Consider the following 10,244-nt stretch of genomic DNA (forward strand, 5'->3'; position numbering starts at 1 on the left):
GCCGGCGCTCTCCGGGCTGACGCCTCGGTTGCTGGGAGAGCGAAGCGGGGGCGGAGCCTGCGGTGGGTCGGGGGGCCGCAGAGAAAGGCTGCGAGGCGCGGGCGGGCTGGGCGGATTCGACGCGCGCCGCAGCGGTTGGCGAAGCGGACCCGGCGCAGCCTCCGCGGTGCCGGGAACGGTCCCGGCTGACAGATTCCCCCTTCTTCCGGCTGCGCCACTGGGGAGGCGGATCCCCGGGGCCTCTGGCGGCTTCCTCCTCTCCGCGGGTCCAGCGAGCGGCCTGGGAGGAGGAGGTCGTCGGGGGCGGCGGCGGCGGCGAGCGGGGACCGCGCTCCCCCCTTCCCCGGCGGCGGCAGCGGCGGCGGCGGGGCAGGACAATGGAGGTGGCTGTGGAGAAGGCAGCGCCGGCCGCGGCTCCGGCAGCGGCCGCCGGGGGGCCCTCGGCGGCCCCGAGCGGGGAAAACGAGGCCGAGAGCCGGCAGGGCCCGGACTCGGAGCGCGGCGGTGAGGCGGCCCCGCTCAACCTGTTGGACACTTGCGCCGTGTGTCACCAGAACATCCAGAGCCGGGCGCCCAAGCTGCTGCCCTGCCTGCACTCGTTCTGCAAGCGCTGCCTGCCCGCGCCCCAGCGCTACCTCATGCTGCCCGTGCCCATGCTGGGCTCGGCCGAGACCCCGCCGCCCCCGCCCGGCCCCGGCTCGCCGGTCAGCGGCTCCACGCCGTTCGCCACCCAAGGTGAGGACCGATCGCGGGCGCCGGGGAGGATGGGAAGGCGGGGCGGGAGCGGGGGAGCCCGGGAGGCGCCCGGGAGGCAGCGAGCGCCCTTGCGCGGCGCGACCCGCTGTCATGTCGCCCGGCGCCCGGGGTGCGCGGCGGGGGAGGGGAGGAGGCGGGGGAGGAGGAGGAGGAGGAGGAGGGTCTGTCGGCGGCGGTGACACGGCCCGCGCGCTCCGCGGCGCGCACCGCCAACTTCCCTGGATGTCGCTGCTCGGGAGACCGGGATGCGCGGCCGCCCCGCGTTCCCTTCGGCGCCCAGGGGGCCCGGCCGCCCCCTCGGGCCGAGCTCCGACGGAGACTCCTGGGTGCGTCGTCGCGGGTCGCGCGGGTTGTCTTCGCCAACTGCATCCAATTAGCCGCTGCCTCCCGCGAAGCTTTGTCCGGGTCCATCTGATCCTAATCAGCTGGCGTGGATACCTGCGTTATTCGAGCTGGAGCGGGCGGGCGGGAAGCGGGGGGAGGGGGGGGACGGAATTAAGTGATGGGGACTTTCTTTGATGATCGATTGCAGATTGGACGCCGTCTGTGTTCCTGCCCTGGATGTTTTGGTTCTTTTTACCTTGATGAGTTCCCAATCTCCTCTTTCCCCCTCCGTTGCGGACAAAGGAACCCGGCGCTGGGGTGTGTGTCTGCGTGTGTATCTTGTGTCTGTGTCTGCTCCTTTCCCCGATTTTATTTGGAATGAGACAGTAGAGGGTAAAAAGAAGTGGACCAGAGTGACTTGGGGGGGTGGGGGTGCAGTGTTCTCTTGGGTTTGTAGGTAATTGGCTGGAAGTTCCCGTCCTTTTTGTGTGTGTGGTGTTTATTACTAGATAATGAGAGTTTTTGACAGGTTCTCACCGCTAACGGTAACCGGCTCCAAGCATTTAAAGTTAAAAGCACTCCTAATTGTTTCTAGTAGAAAGAACACGTGAGGGTTTTCAGTTGTTAGTGCTGCAAATGTGTGAGCGTGGCCTTTCAAGTGAGGGAGAAGTAACTGAGAAAGGGAAATCGTTTTGTTTTGTTTTGCTTTTGTTCTTTTGGAAATCCGGACTCCACCGTGTAGCCCTGGAAAGCCCATCCTCACGTTTTTGAGAAAGCGTCTCGTTTGTATCCAAACTGGAAAGCCAGGACTACAGGTGTGAGCCTCCACCCCGCCTGGAAAGCCTGTCGTCCTCTTTTTTAAAGTAGTTTTACAAAGGGGTTTCAATTCAACACGTGAGGTCACTGGGGCGTGAATTTAGGGCCTGGTCTTTTTCCACACAAAGATAGTACCAGCACTTGAGCCACACCTTGCTCTACTTCCCAGCATTTTGGTGGTTAATTGGAGATTAAAAAAAAAAAGTTTTTTGGACTTTCATGCTCTGGCTGTCTTCAAACCATGAAGGTTACAGCATCTTGGGTAGGATTACAGGCATGAGCTACCAGCACCAAGTGTGAACATCATTTTTAACATAAAGCTTTTAAGGATCTAGTTATTTGAAATTACATGCTAATCATTAGGTCAAGGGATGTATGAATGTAATGGTTTGAATAGATGTTTTTTTTAAATCAAAAATGCCTAATTGTTATTAAGGTGTTGTACCAGAGGGTCAGGTAAGGAGTACATTTCTTTTTGGGTGATTTTGCTCCTCCCTTTGCTTTCCCCCAGTTTCCCCCTCCCATCCCTGCCTTGCTTTTTGACTAGGCTGGCCTCCAACTGCAACCTTATTGATCTCTCAAACGGCTGAAATTACAGGTGTAGAACTACTATGTCCAGATAAATTCTAACACTCTCCCTCCCCCCCACCCCCCGTTCTGGGACTTGAACTCAGGGCCTGAGAGTTATCCATAAAGATTGTGGTTTTATCATCAGGAGTGATCCTGATGTGGTCCCTCAAAGGAGTGGTCCCTCAAAGGGCAGAGATCTGTCTTGCCTATAAGTACTTGTCTCTGAAGCAGAAAAGAATTTCAGGATAATATGGGTAAGAATGGGAATAGTTGTTTTATTTACTGAGCAAGGTAGAAAGTAGAGAACACAATTCTTGGGACAAAGTACCAAGTGGCCACAGTGAAGCACACATGAAGTCCCAGCCACTTGGGAGAAGAGAAGATAGTGTGTGGATATGAGTTTGACACTAGCCTGAATAAAACAAAAGGAAATACAAAAGAACTGTGGGCAAGGCTAAAGTGGTAAAGTGCTTTCTTGAAAAAAAAGATGAGCTGGGCCCTAGTGACTCATGCCTATAATCCTAGCTACTCAAGAGACTGAGATCTGAGGATCGAGGTTCAAAGCCAGCCCGGACAGGAAAGTTCATAAGACCCTTATCTCTGATTAACCACTAGAAAACGAAGTGGCGCTGTGGAGCGCTAGCCTTGAGTTGAAGGGTTGAGGGACAGTGGCCAGGCCCAGAGTTCAAGCCCCACACCCAACAAAAAAAAGAGAGAAAAAAGGAGATGTAACAAATTTTACTTTCAGGGGTGCATATACTAAAAGAGGGCAGGGAATTTTTCTTGTAGATAAAGACTTCTTTCTTTGGGGTACCTGGTACATTTCAGTCTTTTTTTTTTTTTTTCATTTGGCCTGCTTGCTACAGAAGTCAATATCAGCTTGCCCCAGAGACACTAAGTTTTACTACATCTAGGTCTTTGTAATATCTATGTCTGTCTCTCCATGGGCATGCACACTTACTTGCCAGTCCTAGGGCTTGAACTCAGAGCCTGAGCACTGTCCCTGAGCTTCTTTTGCTCAAGGCTAGTGATCTACCACTTGAGCCACAGCTCCACTTTGACTCTTTTTTTGGTGATTTATTGGAGGTAAGAGTCTGACCAACTTTCCTGTCTGGGCTGACTTCAAATTTCGATCCTCAGATCTCAGCCTCCTTAATAACTAGGATTTCAGATATAAGCCACCAGCACCCAGCAGTTTCTCCTTTTGCAGACAATCTTAGTATCAAAGGAGTTATTCAACCCAAAGTTTCTCCTAATTGTATCATATGAAAGTCTCTAGCTGTAGGAGACAATTTTCCATAAGTCTCTATTTCTTCTTCAGTAAGGTACTGACTGCTCTTTGTTTTTTCAATGACATGTGAAGAACAGTATTGGAAGAAAGAGATAGCAGCTTTGACTACAGAAAATGATAGACATGCATATTGTCCAGTATAATAAAGATAATGTTCCCTGCCAAAGCCAAAGGATAGGCTTACTTCTTACCTATTATAAAAGATTAAATTTAGAGTTCCTTTCCTATACCAACCTATTGCAGGTGTCAAATCACCCCTTTCATCTTGCTCTGGGGAACTGAGGCCCTGGGAATAAATACAAAAAATGTTGATACTTTGGTTTATACTGTTTCTCTAAGTAATAAATTGTCTATTGTTTCTAACCCTTGAGAGGTTGCTTTCTTTTCCCTCCCTCCCTACCCCTACCCCGTTCCTTCCTTCCTTCCTTCCTTCCTTTCTTCCTTTTTCCTTCCTTCCTTCCTTCCTTCTTTCCTTCCTTTTCTTGTGCTGGTACTGGGGCTTGGACTCAGGGCCTCTTGCTTACATCTGGCACTCTACTACTTGAGCCATAACTCCAATCCAGTATTTTGCTGGCTAATTAGAGGTGGAATCTAGCAGACTTTCTGCCCAGGCTGGCTCAAACCTTGGCTCTGCAGATCTCAGCCTCCTGAGTAGCTAAGCTTACAGGTGTGCACCTGTAAGGCATTTGAAATTTCAGACTTTTTTTGTAATTCCAGTTTCCAAGTTTGTGTAATACCTTTTCTGTTGGGAGGCAGAGGTCAAAGGATCTTGAGGGTTAAGACCAGCCTGGTATATATAATAAGACCTGCTCAAAAAGAGAGAGGGAGAGGGTAAAGGAGGGAGGGAGGGAGGGAGGGAAAGGATTGGGAAGTGAAAGGAAGGGAAATGAAATGAAATGGGAAGAATTCACTTTGTCATGACCTTTCTTCTAGGCATTGTGGGTCATTTTCTATATGGGCTAAGCAGATAATTGAGATGAACCACCATGAATCTGAGGGTAAAATATAGGAAATAGGGGAAATGAAAGAAGGTACAAAACTACTTAATTCCAGCAGATTTCATGTAAGATTCACAGGAAGGTATATATAGATACACTGTAAGCCAAACAAAACAGGTTTGCTTGCTTGTTTGATTTGGTGCCTGGGATCAAATTCTGGGGCTCACAGATCAAAGTGCACTACAACTAAGCTTCAATCCCCGCCAAAAATTGTTTTATGTATTTATTTTGAAACCAGAATCTTAGCTTCTCAGAAGGCTGAAATCTGGATGATTGTTGTTCAAGGCCAGCCTGGCAAGCAAAGAAGTTGATTAGATTCTGTTAGCAAAATAACTATCAGAAAGCCAGGCTGAAGGTGTGACTGAAGTGGTAGAATGCCAGGATAGCAAGTGTGAGGCACTGAGTTCAAACCCCAGTACTGCCTTCTCCAAAAACAAAGCAGGTTTTTAAGGATGGGTGGGACATTTTATTTTTAGATGTCTTACTCCAGAAAACCAGATTGTACTAATCTGACAGTTTCACACTTCTAAAGTCTCTAGAGACTTTTCTGTCTGGGTTGTCTTCAGACGGAAGCTTTCAGATCTCAGCCTTCCGAGTAGCTAAGATTACATGTGTGAGACACCCTCCCAAGGCTCATACATGTGGAATATTAAGACCAAACTCAATTACTAAATTACTAAATACCCGACATTGTCAATCAGATTTCCCTTTCTGTAAAATATTCTTGGATGCCTCTCCCTTTTAAAAATCCTAATTCACAGAAGCAGTAAATCCTAATACATGTTTTCTTTCTTTTTTTTTTTTTTGTCGGTCGTGGGGCTTGAACTCTGGGCTTGGGCACTGTCCCTGCGCTCTTCAGCTAAAGGCGAATGCTCTACCACTTGAGCCTCAGCACCACTTCTGGTTTTCTAGTGGTTTATTGGAGATAAGAGTCTCACAGAGCTTCCTGCCTGGGCTGGCTTTGAACCATGATCCTCAGATCTCAGTCTCCTGAGTAGCTAGGATTACAGGCGTGAGCCACCAGTGCCGGCCTAATACATGTTTTCTTATGTCAGTTTGTTTCAACTTAAAAATAAAGCTATGAACTACAGAAAAAAAGTACAGTTTATAAATGCCTAGGTAGAAATGTGCCACCAAGCTCCCATTGAGAGCAGGTGTCTAAAACCTTGGTCTAAATGAACTTCCTTTTCTAATCTTCCTGTCAGAGGGATGAGGGAATAACCGCAGCTAAAGCTGCATGCCTACCTCAGTCTTGACTGTCGTTTCCTTCACATGCAGAAAAGAGGCAAGAGCTTAAGAAAGGTTTTTCTTTTGGTATTATAAATTGGAAAACAAACTCATCTTGGAGAAATGTTACAAAGTACACGATTTGTATTTTGTGGTGATAACATTAGACAATGTAGCAAACTATTTTTGTAAGGGGTCCCATTTGTCAAGGAAGAATAAAATAATCAGTGCTTCAATATCTCTTAAGTGCTTTAAATATCTCTAAGATATTTAATTTTTGCAGTGGCAGGAATGGAACCTAGGACATAGTGCTTGCTAGGCTACATCCCTACTGCTCAAAACATATGTATCTATGTGGGCTTGCAGGGAGGAGAAGGATAGGTGTGGACACGGGCCCCCATACCGGAGCTTGAACTCAGAGCCTCATGCTCGCACTTGGGGGGCTGGCACGCTGTCACCTGAGCCACACTGCCATTTTTAGTTTTTGATGGCTCATTGGAAGCAAGAGTCTCCCGCCATGCTGGCTTCAAATCTCCTATCTTCATATCTCAGCTGTAAATGGGCAGCTGATAATATATGCTACTGTTTTCTGAGCTGGTTTCTTTTGATTCTTGGCTAAAAACTGTAAATCATCTTGTAGGTAAGAGATTAATGGTAAAGGATCAATAGTGTTTAAAATTGACTTGTACTTTACATTTCTATATAAAATCTGTGTTCACCTGGTGATGGGAATCAGCGCAGTACTCCCATTCTTAACCTGCAGTTTCACTTCCTGAGATTTCAGTTACCATCTGAGGTCAACCACAGTCTGGAAAATCCCAGAAATAATTTGTGTTTTAAATTGGGTACTCTTCTGAGTAGTGATTTGAAATCTCACCCCTTCATACTTAGGGTATGAGTCATGCTTTTTGTCCACACATCCATGCTGTATGTGCCACATGCCCATTAGTCACTTTCATTTACATCTGCTGTCCTGGTATGCAGTGCTTGTTTCAGGTAACCCTGAAGTGGCATCTTGACCTTGCATCACAATGCTTACATTATTCACTCACCTCATCTTGTCACGTAGGCATTGTATCATCCTAATATCATCAACAGGAGGATTAGAACTGTGCCCTGTTTTTAGAGAAGGGTCATGTCCATGTAATTTTAAGTAGTTTTTGGTACTGTCCCTAATGAATAAGCTTAGTCTTAGGTATGCATATGTAAGAAAACTCGATAGATAGATAGATAGATAGATAGATAGATAGATAGATGCTCAAGGCTAGCACTCTACCACTTGAGCCACAGTGCCACTTCCAGTTTTCTAGTGGTTTATTGGGATTAAGAGTCTTATGGTCTTCCTGTCCAGGCTGGCATTGATCCACAATCCTCAGATCTCAGCCTTCTGAGTAGCTAGGATTACAGGCATCAGCCACCAGTGCCCAGCTTTTTCCAGTATTTTTATGGTTTTAATTCCATGCTGTTTATATCTAATCCAGTAGCAGATTTTTATATAAGTAGAGTTCCATGGGTTTTGTTTTCATTTTTGTTTTATTTTTTCTTTTTGTACCAGTCCTGGGGCTTGAACTCAGGCCTGAGCATTGTCCCTGGATTTTCTTGCTTAAGGCTAGCACACTACCATGAGAGCTACAGTTCCACTTCCAGCTTTTTTGGTGTGACTAGAGAGATAAGAGTTTCAGCTGGGCGCTGGTGCCTGTAATCCTAGCTACTCAGGAGACTGAGATCTGATGATCACGGTTCAAAGCCAGCCTGGGTAGGAAAGTCTGTGAGACTCTTATCTTGAGCTGTGGCTCAAGTAGTCAAGCGCTCACCTTGAGCTGAAGAGCACAAGGACAGTGCCCAAGCCCAGAGTACAGGCCCCACGACTGACCAAAAAAAAAAAAAAAAAAAGAGATGAGTTTCATGGACTTTCCTATCCATACTACCTTGCAACTGTGATCCTCAAATCTCAGCCTCCTGGGTAGCTAGGATTACAGGCATGAAAGTACTATTAAAACAAAAACATAAAACAAGGTCTGGGAAGGTGGCTCAGTGGTAGAGGGCTTGCCTTGCATGCTTGAGACCTGGGTTCGATTCCTCAGCACCACATAAGCAGAAAAAGCTGGAAGTGGTGCTGTGGCTCCAGTGGTAGAGCATTAGCCTTGAGCTTAAGAGCTGAGGAACAGTGCCCAGGCCGAGTTCAGGCCTCACAACCAACAACAACAACAAAAAACCCAAACACTATTCATTGAAAGACTACTTTTCTATTTTGATTAAAAAAAAAATCAATTGGTCATATATGTATGGTCTGTTGATACAGACTTATTTTTACTCTGTTGATTTATCCATTGAGCTAATAGATTTTTAAGTTACTGTAGCTTGTTAAACAAAATTTGAAATGTTTTATAATGTTTAATGGCATTGGAAGTGGTATTTTTAAAATTTCCTTTCTGTTTCTTGATATAGCGTTATTGATTATTATGTCATTATCATGCTAAATTCAAGTATCAAATGTAATAGTTCATTTCATCTTGTTGAATTATGAAATTTAAGTATTTTTGTAGCATTTCTAGCTAGATTATATAGGAGATAGTTTGACTTCTTTCTATTCTTTACAACTTACCCTTTTTTTTTAAAGCCTTATCTCTGTAGGACCTAACAAAACATAGAGTTTAAAGTACTAATATAGAGTTTTGGAGGTGGTAGCTAGTGGTAGAATGGTTTGCCTAGCAATACACGAGGCCCAGGGTTTTGATGGCTAGTGTCACTAGAACAAAGTGTTACTTTATAAAAATGGTGCGATAGTTATAAGGCCAGTGAAAGGGCTACGTTTTGAGGACTATCCTGAGGAGAGAGAGTCAAGGCTGCCACAAACCCACATGTAGTTTTTGTGTAGGTTGGAAAGAAGGGCCTTGTATACATGTAGTTGTCCCTACCATCAAGGGATTTCTCTACTGCAAACCCAATTGTTTCCCTAAACCCTCAAATTATAAGGTACTTGTGCTTGGATAAGTAGCTTTATGGAGATTAATATCTGCTTTTAACTAAGATGGCTGTCAAAAAATTGAAGATCATTGTAGGCCATTACCAGATCTTTGGCATAAAGCACTTCATCTCTGTTCACAGGGGAGTTTCATATGGAGACCGGTCAAATCCTTACATTGTAGATATGTAGATCACATATCTGGAAACCCAGCCATCCTTGGGTGTGGTGGTGCACACCTATAATCCTAATACTCTGTGAAGGCTGAGGCAGGATGGTGCCTTGGATTATATAGTAAGATCATGCCTCAAACCAGTAACTGAAATAGTGATCCTAAATTCCAGCTGCAGTTCCCATCACAGAGGTCTGGCTCTTCACAAGTCTGTACTCAAGGCTGGGTGCTGATACTTTGGCTTCCTTGTAAATTTGGTGGAATAATGTAGAAGGCTGAGTCCATAGAAATCAGGGCTGTGTCTCCCTCCCTCTCCCCCATCCCCACCTTCCCCCCTCTCTCCCTATCCCCCCTCTCTCTTCCCCCTCTTCCTCCCTCTCCTCTTTGTGTGTGTGTGTGTGTGTGTGTGTGTAAGTGTGTTACTGGGGATTGAATTTAGGGCCTTGTGCTTGTGTTCCACCACGTGAGCTTTGTTCCTAACCCCAGGACTTAGTCATCTTATATGACTTTCCAGTGTGTGTAGTAGATGGCTACTTGGCATTCCTGAGACCTGAACATGTAATTAGCTGACAACAAATTATTATGCTCTATAGAATGCTATAACCTTTGCTGTCTCCTTTTTTGTTTCATTTTTATCAGGTATATGGAGATGACGGAGTTGGGATTTTTTTTCCCTACCTGCCTTGAGTTATTTGAATCTTTGAAGTGTCATTTTCAGCTATGACAAAGATGATACTCATCTGTAAACACAAAAGCACTGACATGGTAGAGCTGGCCCGGCATAGGCTCTTATCAGCCTTACTGGGAGGCTTAATAGCACTGATTATCTTAACCAATCTAAGAAAAAAATGATCCTAAAAATTTCAGAATTAACAAGAAGACTCTGAAGTTGATTGACATCTTATATTGTGTACCATGCCAGAAGTGTATCTTAGAGCATTAGTTGACAGTAGTGAAAGGTTCTCATGATTAATGTAACATTTAAATATTATGTATTTCACCTTGATTTTATTCCTTTGAGTCATATATTCTGTACCAAGTATCCTAGTACTAGAGTTTGGATCCATAAAAAAGTGTGTGTGGTGGGGGTGGGTGGAGGGGTGGGGGGGTGGGAGATGGGAAGGG

At 45.8% G+C, this 10,244-nt stretch overlaps 1 protein-coding gene across 1 annotated transcript in view; it reads left to right on the plus strand.

Moving 5' to 3' along the window:
* The first annotated feature begins 377 nt into the window (after positions 1–377).
* Trim24 (tripartite motif containing 24) overlaps positions 378–10,244 on the plus strand; it is a 93,234-nt gene continuing 83,367 nt past the window's right edge. The window contains exon 1 of the mRNA XM_013021552.1: positions 378–735. Within this exon, the coding sequence (XP_012877006.1) occupies positions 378–735 (358 nt within the window). The remainder of the gene's footprint in view (positions 736–10,244) is intronic.

The sequence above is a fragment of the Dipodomys ordii genome, unplaced genomic scaffold, assembly GCF_000151885.1.
Source record: "Dipodomys ordii isolate 6190 unplaced genomic scaffold, Dord_2.0 Scaffold56, whole genome shotgun sequence".
Lineage (NCBI taxonomy): Eukaryota > Metazoa > Chordata > Mammalia > Rodentia > Heteromyidae > Dipodomys > Dipodomys ordii.